The sequence below is a fragment of the Hyalella azteca genome, unplaced genomic scaffold, assembly GCF_000764305.2.
Source record: "Hyalella azteca isolate HAZT.00-mixed unplaced genomic scaffold, Hazt_2.0.2 contig7925, whole genome shotgun sequence".
Lineage (NCBI taxonomy): Eukaryota > Metazoa > Arthropoda > Malacostraca > Amphipoda > Hyalellidae > Hyalella > Hyalella azteca.
In genome coordinates this window covers 20,196-38,841 of record NW_025938034.1, presented here as the reverse complement: position 1 = coordinate 38,841, position 18,646 = coordinate 20,196, and the positions used below count along the sequence as shown (strand labels likewise).

The window sequence follows — 18,646 nt, the reverse complement described above, 5'->3', positions numbered from 1 at the left end:
GCGGAAACCGCAACCTGATCTCGTATGGCTGCCCCATCGTTAAATTATAAGAATTATCCTAGCAAATGATAAGGTCACCGCTCAAGGACGACGTAATCAATTGTTAATTTACAAACACTGTTGAACTTGTGATGTCAAAAAACTTTGCAATTTCATTTGTCCTCTGACAAATTCTATTACAAGCTTACATGGAGATGCTGAATTCACGAATGGAATTTTGCAGGGCGCGGATATATCCAAGCCATATTGAGTTTTGCCTAATGTGTTAAAAGCCAGTTTGAGTCTCCACTCGTGAAAAAGCTTGTCAAGTTTGTTCCTTTTCCGCCCCATGCAACTCCCAAGATCTTTACCCTAATATGTACATTATGCAAGCTTGGAAGACCCAACATGGAAACATCGACGCTGGAGTTTGCAAGTGACGCCTGTTTCCCACGTCCAGGGCTACCCACTGCCGTACCTTGCCCTGAGGCAGCAATAACTTGTTTAAGCAAGGCTTCTTTACAAGCTTCATTAATGGCTGATGAGACCGCAACTCAGCGTCTCGACGCAACTTATGAGCCAAGTTAAACGATATGTCTTGGGCTCAAGCACTTCACGCATGCAATGTGCGAGGCGATATCATGTAAAGCAGAGTTGCTGCCGTCAAGCTGCGGCTAATTTGGGAACGCCAACAACTTAAATTGGGGAAAGGTGAAAAGCTAACAAATAACCTGCTTGTGAAAAACGGAAAAAATTGAAACAGGTAATGGTAGGATAAAGAGAAGAATCAGTGTAATTCATTTTTTTAAGAAAATTAGTTGATAGTAATTACCGTACATAGAACGTGTAAGGAAAATATTAAAAGGTTTTATGAATAAAACTTCCTAGAAGTTATTTCTCGCAGTCAATGCAACCAGATTGTGATGAAATATTGCATTAAAAATTAGACTTGAAACTCCCAGCTTCTCTTTAACGTTATAGATACATAGAGACAATTATTCAATTAAATCAAATATGTAACACCTTATTGTTCAACTTAAGTTGAAATGATAAATACTAAAACCACGATGCTGATTATTATGCTACGGTCACTCACGGCCATCTTAGAAAGAAAATGAATACATGTACAGTAATTAGTGAAGATCACTTGAGCGGATTGAAGCAGTTATACAAATAATGAAACAGTAACGACTAATAACTCAGTATCGGCGATACTCACGATTATCTTGGGGAAAATAATGTATTATGCAGTAATAAGTAATGCAGCAGTAATAGGTAATAAAACAAAAATAGGTAATAAAACAATAATAGGTAATAAAACAGTGATAGGTAATAAAACAGTGATAGGTAATAAAACAGTAATAGGTAATTAAACAGTAATAGACAATTAAACAGTAATAGGTAATGAAACAGTAATAGATAGTTAAACAGTAAGGTAATGAAACGTTAATGAATATTGAAGTATAGTAGCGGCGTGATACTCACGATCATCTTATCATGCAGCGATAAATAATGAAGCAGTAATAAGTATACGAGCAGTAACAACATAGTGATGCATTAGTATAGGATTACTCACGGCCATCTCCTCAGCGCGGTATGCGGTGAGCGTAGCTTGTTCCTGCAGCAGCACGCAGAACTGAGGCTCCCACGTGACCAGCGGCACTCGCGCCTCCCTCATGCGGGTTGCCGACTGGGCAACTTGTGGCACCGCTCGGTCTGCAACACACGTACAACACATGTATTAGTGATACAACACACGTACCACACGTGTATTAGTGATGCAACACACGTACAACACATGTATTAGTGATGCAACACACGTACAACACATGTATTAGTGATGCAACACACGTACAACACATGTATTAGTGATGCAACACACGTACAACACATGTATTAGTGATGCAACACACGCACAACACATGTATTAGTGATGCATCACTCGTAAAACACGCGTCTCTTAGTGGTGCGATGCAACTCACGTATAAGAAACGTATCTTAGCCATGCAGCACTTGTCTGCAACACAAGCGGCGTCAAGCGCGGCTGCATTAGTGAGGGTTCTGAGGTGGTAGTGATTGGAGATGCTAAAAATCTTTGAAAATGTTTAAATTTGAAATGACAATCAAGTGGAAGTTTAAGTTACAAGTTTGTTTGAACGGGTCCTTCTCCTTTGACAGTAACAGCTAATCGTGGATTGACTGAGGTAGATAATATCTGGAAGTATTGGATCCCGCACCTCCGTATTCCTTTATATTACGATGCTAAAATACCGTTGTGAGAGAGAGATTTTGTTGAAAAGTTATGCACAATGCTTAACTACTGAATTTGAATTCAGTCTGAAATAAAGTCGCGGTGAAATTTACATTTCGGAAAAAATTGAATATGCTAAATCAGATCAATAAATAAAAATCTCCAACCCAGTCTCCCCAGTGTATAATACTTCTGTAAAAAATAGTCAATAACCGGACACAACAGGTATTGTGGAAACACGCTCGAATATTTTCCATACATTCATGATGTTCGAATTCAATAAAAGAAAAATGATCACAAATATGTAATAGATTCAATTAATTTGAAATTATTTACCGCATGGGATAACATGATTCACGTGGCTCAGAAAATATCCTGAACTACGCCAGTTAAGCTGCAAGGTTAAGATCAAAATCCGGTTTTGAAAAATGTCAACAACGAAAGGATGACATGATTGGACACAACTGGAATCTACGGAACAATGTTGTCAATTACGCTAAGTACATTCAGGTGGGAATACGAATCTAAAGAATGTTTTTACGTCGCGCATAATGGAACATGTCTATTATATACACACTTAAAGCGGCCGAAAGTAGATGAAGAATTATAGAGTTACTAAGATTCAAATTATCTACGGGAAAATTATTTGTTCTCTAGGAAAACATTCAATTACTGTGCACCTGAAGTAATGTTGAGTTCATTTAGCCCACGTAAAAAAGCTTGGTTTATAAGTGCATAGTCGTGACGATAAAAGTAACATAAGCACAAATTGCACGCACAAGGAATTAGAACAAATGGAACTTCGATAGCGAATCCAGCTGGACTGGAGAGTTTATACAGCAAATTCAGCCACTGTGACGGCTACAAGACAACTCCAACAACGAGCAGGACTTTCTCTCCTCACAATGAACGGGGAGCCGAGTTATGAATGCAAGGAACAAAACTGTCCAGTAATTTGTAACAATAAGCCTGAGCATATTCTTTACGGTCCGCGAACTCAGTTCGTGATAGTCATTGAGGCCCCGACTTCAAAGGTGGAATTAGAAAATTAACTCGTGTAGAAAAATTTCCCTGTTACACTCTAAATTTACCGGGAATATATACGAATTTTTTGTTCTTAAAACATAGTGCTATAATCATATTATACACAATTACGCATAGTGTTAGCGTTTCTAGTATTTAGTCACCGACATTCAAGGATTTTGGATATTCATATCCTTTTCTTAATAATCAGCTGTATATCCTAATATTCAAACCAATATTTATTTAAATAAAGAGCACTTTAAAAAAGTATCTACTCTTAATAATTAGAACTCATAACGCGAACAATGCATGCTCGGTGACTTAACGACTTTAATAAAATTTGCTCGCAAAAAACTACGTCAGTTACCTGAAATTTCGGAACTTATTTCGTAATCAACAATTTTATGAGTTACGGGACTTAAAATTGAAAACACCGCACCAGTCATGCACCGTGTCTGGCAGAGATGATAATTCAAGCATACTGAGCACCGTAAGTGACATGTAGGTAGGAAATTATTTCTTCAATTTCCCGTAAAAAATAGAGGGCGTGCAATTTTAATTAAGAGAAATATTTCATTATAATAAAATATTTGTGTGCTTCCATTTTAATTTCAGAGAAAATTTTCTCTACAAAACGACTTCAGCCAGTTAAATTATAATCTTTGCACTCAAAATTTGTTCAAAAAAATCTAATAATTTCCGATCATCAAGAGCGACATAGTTTTCTCAAGATTCTTTATGAAGTTTCAAGATATCACATGCATAGGCCCTAAGCGCAGCATATCGGTTTCCTGAGGGGGCGAAGAATTGCTCGTAAGAATCACTCGATAGTTGTACTGACTCCTACAATTTCCGACAACCAGCGATAATCTAGTCTAGTCTAGTCAGCGATAATCTAGTCTAGTCTAGTCAGCGATAATCTAGTACCAGCAATAATCTAGTCTAGTCAGCAATAAACTAGTACCAGCAATAATCTAGGGCAAGTCTAGTTCGACTAGAACATCTCTGCGCGGAAAATCGAAGAGCATCCGCAGCGGCAGGCGCCAGTCTCANCTAGTTCGAGTGGAACATCTCTGCGCGGAAAATCGAAGAGCATCCGCAGCGGCAGGCGCCATGTCTCAGCAGCAGCAGCAGACGGTAGCATCGATTGTCGGAGAACGCGGACCTCGTGACACCTGGCGACCTAGCAGTCACGGCGGCCACATGTTATTAGTGTATTACAATTAGTGTATGTATGTGTGTAATTATGTATTATATTTGTATATTTTATTTGTGTATTATATCAGTGTATTTTAATAGTGTATTTTATCAGCGTATTTTAATAGTGTATTTTATCAGCGTATTATATCAATGTATTTTATTAGTGTATTATATTAGTGTATTATATAAGTGTAATTTATTAGTATATTTTATTAGTACCTATATTATATTGCAAATGGCACTAAGGATTAACTGCTATTTGCTATAATGAACGATCGAAGAAGAAATGAAAGGAAATTGGAAGTCTGAAACGTTGCTCGAAAATTCAATACGGTAGTAGGCAGTGCATCGAAAACGATCTTTAGGTAAACAAATACATTTTATTCCTACACGTTATAACCAATAGTGCAACAAAATTGTTGTGAATTAATTTAACATATCGCAGAATAATAGCTGCTGTAGAAGATACAACAAAATCCATTGATAGACCAGAACTTATTTTGATAATAGAACCTATTTTCAACAGTTACGAATTAACACGTAACGTATATGTTTAAGGTTCGTCACGTATATGTTGTAGGTCAGCGAAGAGTTTTTTTAAATGAAACACATTTAAACTACTTTACGCAGGAAATTTAAGCAAATTTATGGAGTGTTATAAAAAACTATAATTGATAGAAAGATGTTTTAGAATGAGCATATCTAATGAATTAAAATAATGATGACGTAGACTCACTGAAGACTGTCTTAAGGAAATGACTCCAACGGAGTCTCTAACAGAAATTCGAGTGAAATGAATTTCTGACGTAACTTCCTTCAGCCATAATATAAAAAAAATAACAACCGATACTTATAATTATCGTTTAGCGTAGCAATAGTTTATTAATAAATGGATTGTAATATTCGAGCTGAAACCCTGAAAAATAATGAAGAGTTTCTCAAGCTGCGCTAGAATATTTTCATAAAAGACATTAAAGATAAAAACGTCCTGCGACAAGGCGTCTTGAGACAATATAAAAAAATAGAAATTTCTTCGTCTATAAAACGTCCTGAGACAATATAAAAAATAGAAATTTCTTCGTCTATAAAAACGTCCTGAGACAAGGCGAAGAAAAGTCTCATGTGCGTAAGAAGAGTTGACGAATGACGGTGATAAGCGCATCGTAAAAGCTAGCTACCGAGAAGAAGGCTCGTTGACATTCGTAATGAGCTCCACAGAGGAGCTTAAAGACGTTCTTAATGCGTGAGAAAAAGATGATATCATGCAGTAGTGCAAGCATGCACTGTAACGCTATGCTTATCCCTTATACTCTTGCTACGAGTGCATACGACGTTCTTAATGCGTGAGAAGAAGATGATATCATGCAGTGGAGCAAGCATGCACTGCAACACTATGCTTATCCCTTATACTCTAGCTACGAGTGCTTGCGGTGCAGGGTGTACAGGTGTGGGAAAGTTTGTCTCGACTGTCATCGTAAGAGTTAAAATCCTCGGCGCGGGAGCTGTGACCTTTTGAGTCTGTATTTGAATTTAGACGCACGGTATTCTTTTTAGCGCATTTTCTATTTTTTTTCAAAAAATGCACTATTGTGCTCGCCATGTCCGTCTTTCTGTCTGTCTGTCCGTCCGTCTGTCCGTCCGTGACCTCAAGTTTTCGTCGACGAGAAAATGCGCTTTCTGTCACTCACTGCAGTATAGTACTGAGTTATATTTTTTACCATTTTGGATTAAAACGATATTCATAAAAAATGTTGATTAGGTATTGGTCAACTGTGACAATTATGACAGACAGTAGGTAACTTGAATTAGGCGAATTAAATGAGGAAGTTGATCAATGTCGTATATAATAGCTGGGAACTTAATTTTCCTTATACGAATTTACTTGATGAAATGGAAAAAGATTGAGAAAAGTAATCAAAAAATTTCCTCTGAAAATGAACATTTTCCTCAATTTAATGCAATAAAGTGAAACATAACACTCATAAATAATTGTCCCGCATTTGCATGAATTTTCATTCAGAATTCCTGATCATACACTTGACATAGTAAGATAATTTTTTCCTAACGACCAGTTATATTGTTATAAGTTTTTCTTGAACATAAGCATTATGAACCTTGATTGTATTATACCACGTGTATTGCATGTACAATTACCTGGTAGTACACATACGAAATACGAACCTTACTTTGGAATAGCGTTGCGGCAGGTCTTAAATATTGAAGTTAGTAAAAATATTTGATTGGCAATGGTATTAATAAGAACACAACAAATAATAACATAACTAAACCAAACAAAACAAAATAACAAAACAGAACGAAACACAGCATAATTCAAAAAATCATAGCACAACATAACTCGATCTAGCAAAACACAACATAAAACAAAGCATAACACAGCACAACAAAGCATAGCACAACATAACATATCAACAGAGCATAACACAATGCGTAACAGGACACAACTAAGCAAGCCGTGATGATCACGATTCAAGTCACGCGCTCTAAGAACGGTCCGCGGTTTGAACATAGCGTTCATACCGCAGAAGGGTGAGCGGCTTCGAGTATTTCACGTGAAACTGGCACCATATCTAGTTATTATAAGCGTGGGAATTATGATCTTGACGTCGAAATGAACCGGTAATCAAAATAAACTGGAGAACGGCCGCTGTTTAAAATATGTTAACTAATTTCACGGAATCGCGCCGCAGAATTCGCATCGAAATGCTGGGGACCGTTAAGACGGTTCAAAAGTCGTTATAAAGCAAATGTGCCAATTTTGTTCCATGATGTAATGATGTACCTTGAAATGCTTTTAATTTAAAAATAGACATTAAATTATGCATGACGACTCATATATACAAATCAGAGAACAGTCCAAACAATCTTTATCATACGTCGAAATAATTCAAGTCTGACATCTTGAAGCAGACGAGAAGGTAAAGAGACAGATAATCGGACCAAATTGATTGACGAAATGAAATGACATCACGTTATCATTCATTTAGGTGCGAATAGCATTGACTTCACCGGTTCTACTCACGGTACTCTCGTTACCATTCATTTAGGTATGAATAGCATTGGCGGCGCCGATCCAAACTTATGGTATACCCTCGTTACCATTCATTTAGGTATGAATAGCATTGGCAGCGCCGATCCAAACTATACGGTACCCTCGTTACCATTCATTTAGGTACGAATAACATTGGCGGCGATGGTTCTACTCACGGTACCCTCCTTACCATTCATTTACAGTGGGGGGAAATAAATATTCGTACACTTGAAAAATCGTTTTAGGTACGAATATCATTGGCGGCGAAGGTTCTACTCACGGTACCCTCGTTACCATTCATTTAGGTACGAATAACATTGACTTCATCGGTTCTACTCACGGTACTCTCGTTACCATTCATTTTAGGTACGAATATCATTGGCGCCGGATAAAGTATCTACAGACCAAGTCCCTAAGTTTAAACTGGAGTGCAAGGCAGCATAAAATTGGAGCCCGAGGATATGCTGCCTGCCATTACGCCAGCCAGGCCCGGTACTCCGGAAATGCACGGTCACTACAGTGTTGCTCTCAGCAACAATTACCCACCGTGTAACGTGGCATGAGAGTCTTCTACTCATCTTCATTTAAAGACTAAATTTGAGATATTAAATTTTCATAGAGGTAACATAAAGAACGAGGCAATTTCGGAGCCGGAGTTATCTTATGGATTGTGCACATAATATTCTTTTCATCGAAGTGATGCTATAAGACACAAATAAATAAAATCGCATCACATAAGGAAACAGGGTTTCGTTAAATAAATGAAAAACATGGCAACAAAAAAGTGCACGAGATCATACGACAGTACAAGATAAATGAATTAAAGAAACAATGATAAAATAATGTTCGAATTAAATTTGAACTATCAAGCGATTTATTTATAATTAAAAATCAAATGCGAGTGATTATTTGCAATTGAATGGCCTAAGAGTCTGGCATTAACATTCATCGTGAATACAAAGACAATAAAAAATATTAGGTTTCCGTTTGCTTGCCAATCGAGCGAGAAATTTCCATCTATAGAGTTAAAATTACAACCATAATAAAATATTTAGCATAGATTTAGGTACCGGTTGTATTAATTTATTTTATTTCAAAGGCCAGGACCAGGATGGTCGAGAGCAAACGTCTCTCATGGCCTGGCTGCGGGCCAAGCAAGCACGCATGAGCTGCATGGGCTCCATGGACCGCCTCAGGCCGACCACACGGCAATTACAGTCTCCGGTGAATCACGGAGAGAATAGCGTGCCATACACTTGCATCAGTCTACCTGCACTCAAACCTTGTGAATTATAATAGAAAGACATAACCCAAAACTTGATAAAGTCAGGAAAGAGAAGTGGTCGTGTATAATTTGGAACTGAGATAGTAAAAAATGTTTGATACAGAGCGAGGTGTTCAGGTGAAGTAGATACGTCGTTCATATTCATTACTAAGGAAAATCGATAATGGAGTTAGGCTAGTTCCATGTCATACAATGCCAGGTAATGTGGCTGAAATTTCATGATCAAACGAAGTGTTAAAATAACATCAAATCGGCTAAAAGGAAAACGTAACGGAACTTAAAATTTTCATGAATCTAAAATAGTCGAGCTGAGTGCTGATTATCGGCGTCTAGCTGACACGACATAATCTTGAATATTTACGGTGTTCATGACAGCATTTCCTGCAGAACTCACAATTCGGGGTCTATTTTAGGCCCAACAAGTTCAGGTCTTTTATCGATCGTTCGACGCAATCGACGAAGGGGCGACGCAATCGACGAAGCGAGGGGAGCGGTCTTAGGAGCAGATGGACCCAAGTCGCCATCAGCATTGATCCCTGACACACGTGAGGTTTCATCTCAGTAAAACATTCCATATTGTTTTTCATCACAGCACGTTGACACGGCAGGCTTCAGCCGTATCCAATGGCAACAATTAGACTTGATTGTTGTTCAATGTTAATCATTCATAGTTTAGTGCGAACATTAGTTGTAGGTGTCTTCCTTCTGCAAGATACATGATACTTTCTAGTGGAGGTTACGTAGGTTACGATACATGATACTACCTTTTGCGTAGAACGTTTTAAAATTAATGGGAATAATTTATGCATGATAAGTGTATGACCCTAGTGTGGCTTACAAGTTATCGGTTAAGTGCTAAATAATTCCATAGAGGTGTGATGACTGCAAGTATGATCATCACCATGGAAAATTTTGAATTTCGTGACAAAAGCCAGTAATTGTCGGTTTCGATCATGCGAACACTTTTTCTTGACTTTGCAACAAGTGGATTAAATTTATTTGGAATAACAGGTAAGATAGACGGAAAAATAGAATTTTTTCCGTCTACCTCACATGCACCTCAAAAACATCTTAATGGAATAAGAATGAACCAATTATAGAAGTAGCATATCTTCTTCAGGTATCGAAAGTTAACAGAGCTTTTTGTTCATATTTTATTGACCTTACAAATTAGAGTCTTCAACCATAATTTTTTTCAGAACTATATATAAATACTTTCATTCCATCAGTGAGTAATAGCTTTGGTTACCAAAATTGATTCGTTGTTAAGGAAGAACGTACACAGCAAGCGCATATGTTTCTCGTGACCTGAACGTTGGAAGGGCGACGCACATAAATATTACCTAGGAAGTGCGTCGTACATTAATTCCCTAGCCTGAAGGAGAAATGAGATCCTCAGGACACGACGCAGAACCGAAATCAAACGTAATAAAAGCAAACGAGGAAACTTTTGAGCAGGCTTCTTTAATCCAAGATTACATTTAAAACGACTTTGGAGCGACAATATTGAAGATGGATTAGAGCGACATTATAAAAAACTTAGAAGCATCGATCAACACAAGTGACGAATTAATACATATAAAAAGAACTACCATGAAGAAGAAGAAGCATTTGAAATTAACAAAATGTTAAGAACTGCAACAAAGACAAAACAAAATCACTCAATGGCCCGTAAATGCATACAAATTATCGCGTTACTGTATTCACCATTTTAAGGACCAACAATATGTTTCTCATGTAGCAAGCATTTCGACGATGAAAATACAATCTCATATCTAGGCTCTTCACAGTTGTAACGCTAAATAACTCCATGATCGATCCACGACGGTTACTAGCTATATGCATTCACTGTGGTTCCAGAAGTCGATGGAAGATCGAAAGTTCAGGAATAGTGTGAAAGCCTTCGGAAATATCGATTCCTTCCCATGTCGTCCTCCTCCCGGCGGAAAAAGACAATCGAAAGCACTGCAGGGAACTGTTTGGCAAGGGGAACTATGGATGGGGTGGATGTTACCAGAGACTTGCCGCAAATAACGCGAGTGTCTCAGGACCTATTCACGGATCTCACCTGCTGTGCACTGTCAATAAATGGCAGTCACTGGACAGAAAAATGGATGGTTATAACAGAACATGTGGCATATGTAGCAACACGCGGATATATCATAAGGGGTTATATTGATCGCGGCATCAATGGTGCGAAGACGATGGGAGAGTTAACTAACCTAAACGCCTGCTTAACGATCTTTATTAATAAATATAAGTGGAGGTCTCTCATTAATTATACTTTATTGTATTACCGTATATATACATACACTGATTACACTTGAACTGGATGTCTAACTCTAAAACACAATAAGTGCAATATTTCTTTTCACAAAGATTCATCTCACTTGAATCAAGTCTAATTTGAATCACACACATTGGCGAAACTTGTTACAGTTAAATAGATTATATTCATTCAACATAAATTGCTCCATAACTTAGACGCAATATTTTTTAATATTTCAAAGAATGTGAGCAATCATGAAGCTAAACCAATCAACAGTGCCAATCATCGAGTTACTTGGCATGCACATTGCACAACAATAAAATTGAATTACTGATCCCAAGAAATAAAAACGAACGCGACTATCAAGTCAATATATCGAATGTATGTAAATGGTTTCGTAGGACAAGCAACTCAGAAGAAACATCGACTGACGAGTACACCCATGTTCAAAATTATAGTAAAATCATCGTTGGCCGATCGTCAGTTCGTCGGTGATCCGTCATCCACTTCAATTTATCCTCCGGGGGCGGGAATACGAAAAAATCCATCCGCAGTCCGCACGATTAAACGAAGCGCATCAACGAGTATAGACCTTTAATTGAGAGAGGGTCTCTGATGAAAGTATTTACCAGCGAGCCAATGATGCTTCACGTCGAGGATTACGAATTGCGACAAGGCAGTGATTGGACGAATAGGTCCGTAATTATGCAGTTCAAGCCCCAGGAATAAACAACCTCTAATTGCTCAAGTTAAAACTGCGTCAGAGAAAGGGAAAGCATTCGCGATGACTGGAGTGAAGTTTCATCATGCATTGTGAAATAAAATGTAGACGACACGGATCGACAGACTGACGGATCGACACGGATCGTAGTGCCTAGAACAATTAAATTAACAATTGAAACAATTGAGAGGTCATGCGAAATTAGACTCTCAAACCAGTCGCATTCAAGTGATATAATAAAATAATTCTCATCATAGATCACTTCCAGTTTTTAAAACCAATCAATTTCCTTATTTCTATTTATAATCTTTGTATTTCTATTATTTTTTTGAGATGGCAATCACAATGGCAATCAAAATCTTGTTACTCTCTAATGCCAAGGGATGAGAGACAAGACGTTCGTCTCAATGAATCCAGAGACGATTGAATAGTGCGAACAATCCTCTGGGTATGGAGACGATATTTGAGCGAATGACTTATTGACCTCGAGAAACTTGGTGATTAAAAGTCTTCGAAAGCTTTCTTTCTTCTGACAGCATCCAGCCCATCATTTTGTGATACACTTAACTACAATAATTAATCTTTTATTTATCAATCTTTCACCGGTCGAACTTTTCGAAACATCAATGTAATTATAAAATTAAATACACATTCTCGTTCATTTCAGTAATATAAGACTCATACTTAACACGTTTTATAAAACTAAATTTTGTTGTCGCAAATTTATTCGTAATAACAACCAAGCACAGAAGAATCTGCAATTTTAGTTTTCATTAACAATTATAACGAAAATTTCAAAAGAAATCTTGGACAGAGTATCCGTCAATCTCAAATCCGGCGTTGGAGACGAAGGATAGAATCTCCTTAACTGATCGAAGTGACGAAGACTTTCTCCCTTAGACCAAGGAGCCGAATTTGTTCTTTGTCTGGAGGCATCCATTGCTCGTAGCGCCGGTCGGACGAATAAGCAATTCTCAGTTCAATCTTCATTTCTGTTATTTCCTACGTCGACGTAAAATTGCGAATATATATTCAATGCGAATAGAACTAACACTAAACTTAATGGTCGAGGCCTTTAATAAATGTAAATTTAATAAAGGCTTCTAGGCCTTTAATAAATGTATAAGAAGAACAGTATACTAGATATTAGACTTGATTAACCAGGCGAACCAGGATACAAATTTCACTGCCTATACCAATGGCAATGGTAGGACATCAAATACGTACTCGAATTTCACTTACTGTTCCAGTCATTGTGTATTACTTTCCTAACTTTACCAATCACGTCACAATATAACGTACTCATTGCTCATGTCAAACAATTTTGAAGATTACCCTCTGTAAAGTCAGACCACATTAATAACGATCAAATCAAAGCTTTAACTGCCTTCAGCATATCATTCAGATCCCATAATAAGAGTCGTTTATACAGCAAAGATATGACGCCCCGCGGCACCCGTCCCCTGTGGGGCTTGTGACCGTGTGACCACACCCAGCCCACCTCATGGATCGATGGTTCAAATGGTAAACAAACTGCGATCCTAATATTGTTCCAGTGCATTGAAATACATATGTAATGAGATTCTGTACAACGAATTATTCTGGGCCTATACTTTCAAAATTCGATAAGTTAACGTAAGTACTTACGCTCTATTTTCTTGTCTACGATTGGTAGATTTTGCTTGAAAGGCCGTCAATGATTGGCTGATGAACTTACGATCTCTTAAGTTTTTTGAAAGTATAGGCCCTGGTCTCGTACTAGGACAGCTTCTATAGCTCTTTAACGACATATTTAAAGCATTTTTCTCATTTACGGAAAAAATGCACTATAGTGTTCGCCATGTCCGTCTGTCTGTCCGTCTGTCCGTCCGTCTGTCCGTGACCTCAAGTTTTCGTCGACGAGAAAATGCGCTCTCTGTCACTCACTGCAGTGAGTAGTGAGTACTGAGTTATATTTTTTGAAAGTATAGGCCCTGGTCTCATACTAGGACAGCTTCTACAGTATATAGCTCTGTAACGACGTATTTAAAGCACGGTCGTATTACAAAAATCAAGTCAAAATGCAAACTAGTGATGTATAGGTTGGAACTGAACGATTTTTCCTGGCATCCAAGGTAACTAATGAAGACTGTATAGTGTACACTACATGTATAGTCCACGAACTCAGCACAGGATTTCTACATGAATCCTGTGCTAACTAGCATGTTCAGAGAAGTATGCATACCTTCAGCAGCATGAGTGCATATACCGTTGTAATTTAATCAGAAATTTCTTAATCAGAAATTTCTTCTTTTCGAAGTTTTCACCTGCCACTCAATTGCACTGATCGGGATATGGCCATGCGAATTTTTTAGGTAAGAAACTCCAACGATGCAAGTTGAACAGTTTTGTTTGGATAATTCTGTTAACCGGAACAAATGGACCCGAAATTGAGCTTGAGGTGTGCGTTATTTGCAAGATATAACATTGACCTAACAGTACAAAATGCAGACGTGTGACTTCCCGTGTTTCTTATAAAGCAAATGATAACTCAAATAATTGATTTGAAAATATAAAATTGAATTATCACCAAGTTCAGAGGTTAATGTTGTTTTTAAGCTGAGACCTTATCGCTACAACGCATTTTCTAACCGAAGCCGAAATTTGCAGTTCTTGGAAATAAAAAGCCAACAGTCATTTTTAGCTCACGGCAAGAAGCGAGCCTGAAATTGGCATTCAGGAGCACATGCATGCCAAGCAGGATTGTCAAAAGGCTGCAAGAACAGTTTGCAAGCCTTCTAACTTTACATAAATTTACCAAGACTAAGCAAAACTATAGTGCCACTTCGCAACAGATTCGTTAATGTAGAATTTATTTGGGACTTTAAATATCGATTTGTACATTTACGAATTTATATTTGTAATTGAAAATCAGCTTCGGATAATTTCAAGATATTAATCACACAAATAGATAATGAATAGGCTGAGCGCTGGACGTCAAAAGGTATCTTCCTTTGAAGGGTAATAAAGAATTTCTTTATTAATGGCAAATATATTTTCGGCGAGTCCCAGCAATGATTTACGGCTAATTATTCCGGCATCTATTCAAAATTCACAGTCATGAAATCGAACAAGAATGGAAATGACAGCTTATCAATAGACCAAGCGGAAACGATACAATCAGAACTAAAATAAACGACGACTGGCTTAACACTATTACGCTGGGCAGGCGACATCTCCACTGTATTTTTCACAATAAAACGGACCAGACACTGCCAGTAAACTTACTTTTATGGGCGGGAGGCGGAGGCGAGTAACCCAATACTTTTTCCGCCAAGAAGCGACGGTAATCAAAGTTGGGAGAAGAAACATTCGAGTTTTTACCCGAGGTTTCAGTTTCATTTGAAAGTAAACGACTTCCAGGAATGGGTGAAGGAGTCTTGGAGTTATCAGCGACTTTCCTTATCTCACATATAGGATAATCCGAGTTATCATTCTTGCTGGAATTTGGGAATCTGTGCATTCGGTCCCGGAGCTGCAAGCTTGAAGATCGCAGTACTTTGCTGACGACTCCTCCTGTACCTTTGATGGCAATCAGCTGATCACCTTCTGATTCGCTGGTCGTCTTCTGATCCGTTTCTGTATCGCGAATACGAGGAATACTAGGATTAGAATATACAAAACCAGGGCTTAATTGACAATCCATTGTAGACGTTGTAGTGATTGGTGCTCGATTGAGTGTTGATTTATCGGCCGAAAATTTGCAGCTTGGCACAGGAGAAAACTCAACAGTTGGCAGTTTCGGAGTAGAGCTATGACTTGTATCACTGAGTTTTCGAAGTTCGGAGCAATCGCGTAGATGCGATTTATTTCGTCTGTCCAATGAATATGTCATCAGGGAACTACCGTCATCTCCATTAGAGAATTTAATTTTCAGCTTTGTCAGTTTCCTCAGCAAAGATGGATGCTTCAAATCACCGTTGTGATGATCGGGAGAAATAATATCCTCGTTTACAGGATTATTTCTATGGCATCCAGGATTTTCATGTAAACTTAAAGCTTCACAAGTTGGATGCCGAGGCTTCTTCTTCTTCCTGACGATAAAGTTCGGTGTTGACGAACACTTTTTCTGGCGAGCTTCAATATCTGTAAAGCTGTCGATCTCCACAGAACCATTCCCGCGTGCGCTAGCCTGATGATCCTCTGCACCAACATCGGAATAAAGCAACAGCTTTCGGCTCTCAGCAAAGCGTGGAACTTCTTGGCAATCGTCAAGACGGACGTCGTTGCACGAAGATCCAGCATTGCTACAAAGACCAGAGTCAGGGTAGCAGTTTGGGTACAAATTTCCTGGATCAAGAGCCACCTTCGTGTGAACGACACCGCCGACCAAGCAGGAAACTTCAGTATTTACTCGTTTTCTTGGGCTCGTGCAGTATACCGGAGTAGAAATTTGAGGAGGGATCTCGCGTCGAGGAATTTGAGTCAAGGATTTTTCGAGCTTTTTGGCGAGCTCTCTAACTGAACTTCGACTCTCGACTTCACGCGAAAAATTAATTAAATCGAGTTCACAATCTTCAGAGTAATTTTCAACAACTTTTATATCTCCGGCATCACGTTGATTTTTTATCCCGCTCGTCGACAATTTACCGGACGAAAGCGCCAAGTTACTCACAGATTTTGATCTCCGGGACTGCCGAGAGAGACTGATATTTTTACCATAGACCGAATGATCCCTCACGGAATTTTCTCCAGGGCATAACAAAGGCTCCCTGAGCGCATTATTCCGGTCAGCTTCCAAGGTCTTGTCCGTAAATTCGAGTCTTGTGGAGAAGGAGCTTCTTCGATGATCCTTCTCGGACTCCTTCACCTCAGGAGGATCGACATTGGTATATTGAGCGAAAGATTTAGTCTTGTCGTCGCTCAGGCTCGTGAGATTTTCAGTTATGGATTTCGAAGTTTTTAGTTGAGTGGAAGTCACCGAAGTTTTGTGTGATCTCAGCGAGAGGCTGCTGGTGGATCGCGTAGGATCGCTGCTGCCTACCACGAGTTCTTTGAGCTTGCGGGTCAGCAGTAGACCGCTGTTACAAATCATCTTTAATAAGTTCTGAAATGCTATTAAGGAAATCGAAGAAATGATCACGGTAACGTGCGTTCCCCATTTAGTGAGGATTAGGGACAAGAAAACCGACTTTCTCTATTGCCGTCTTCCGACTGCATTTCAAAAATTTCAAATTAATGACATATTTTTACGCAAAGGTCAGCTTAAACTTCCAGTGTTAACATGTCAACGATTGCACTAGAAAACCATCGCTGCATTATTTTAAAAACACTTTGAACGTTTTTAATTCATATCCACTAGCACAAGTCCTATATTACACATTTAAGATTATACGTATTTTTATGAATTTGACTTTAATTAGATCAGAACTCGCCGATGCACTTACGATCGCCTAGTTGAATTTAATATAAGCGTTTATGTTAAATTTTAAGGCCTTCAATAGACTCAATTGGCGTCACAATGTTCAGGGGACCAACTACAATTTCCCATCACGTTCACCACAGAGTAATGGTAAATTCCATCGGTTATTTAACCATAGAAAGCATTCAAAAGTCGTTAATTATTAAATAAAATCAAAAGATTCCAGTAAAAATGATAATTTGTGCTAGAATTTAAATGGAAGTATTCCGATGATCCTTGAATAAAAGGAGTTGAAAAGTCACACAACTATCAACACTATATTATTATAAAATGTTTTATAATACTCATAAAATTTTCTTCCTCATACAACATTACAATTTACTCCCGTTGGACGCGTTACGAAAATAATTATTTTAATTAGTTCAAAGAAACTTGTATTTTACCGATAAATAACTCCATTATACGGGATCATTGAAAAGATCACAGACTTAGGAGCGTCGCACACGCACACCCACCAACGCCTAGACGCACACTGAGCCACGGTGGAGGTGTAGACTGTAGAGGGTCGCGAACGATCAGTCGTAATGACCTCAAATGAGGCTACAAACCGAGGGTATGTGCCTGCGCTAAAGTTCTTTAATTACTTTACGTTCCCATTTTTGGTGTCATTGTCCAATTTTGCAGAGAAGTGTTTAAAATTACTAAAATCGTTGAAATTTACTTATAAAAAGTGCATTTTTAAACTGGATTGCATCGCTTTCATTGCAGTGTGATGAAAAATTTGACACATCTACGCAATAACGCTTTTCAAAAGTTCTAAGCAATTGTTCAATAAATTTGACTTGCTTACAATTTACCACAAGCTTGAAATTTTTGCGACCAAAATCCAAGAAGGGTATAACAATTGCAACAAAAATGTACAGTCTAATAATAATATAATACATTTCAATTATACATTGTAAAATAATATCAAACGAACGCGAAATAGCGGTTACAGATTCTATAGACATTTCTACATCGTATTTTCAAAATTAATTATTTGAAAATTGGAAGGCTTTTCCTACACATAAATGAAAATAAATAAAAGAATAGACGATGAAATTTCAAAGAAAACACATATAATCATACAGAAAGACCTAACAGGCATTCATTCAGACATGTTAGACAGCCAAGTGAACCATTCAAGCCAGTCGCGCTCAGCCCTTGTAGAAAAAATGAACAAATGAAAACCCGCATATGCATATGGAAGCTGGAACAGAACAACGACGCTACACTTGTATCTTAAAACAGTAATTTTTTTTAATAATGTGTGATTTAATACAGTTATTTGCTAATACACAAGAACTAATCACATAAGAAAAGAATACTAATGCAGTTAGCGACTGTTGAGCTTACAAGGTAACAATCGTAGGGTCCGAAACTCGTCGTGTTGCAATCGAAACTTCATCAGTTACCCCTATAAATTATT

The 18,646-nt window shown here is 38.0% G+C and overlaps 1 protein-coding gene across 1 annotated transcript; it reads right to left on the bottom strand.

Moving 5' to 3' along the window:
- Nucleotides 1–1,555: 1,555 nt before the first annotated feature.
- LOC125178212 lies at nt 1,556–17,031 on the bottom strand (the record flags this gene model as incomplete). The annotated part of the gene is made up of 2 exons (XM_047881419.1): nt 15,045–17,031; nt 1,556–1,695 (listed from the first exon to the last, which is right to left on the bottom strand). Coding segments are annotated over exons 1-2 (1,947 nt in total), but the record flags the coding sequence as incomplete, so codon positions are not given.
- Between the last annotated feature and the right edge of the window lie 1,615 nt (nt 17,032–18,646).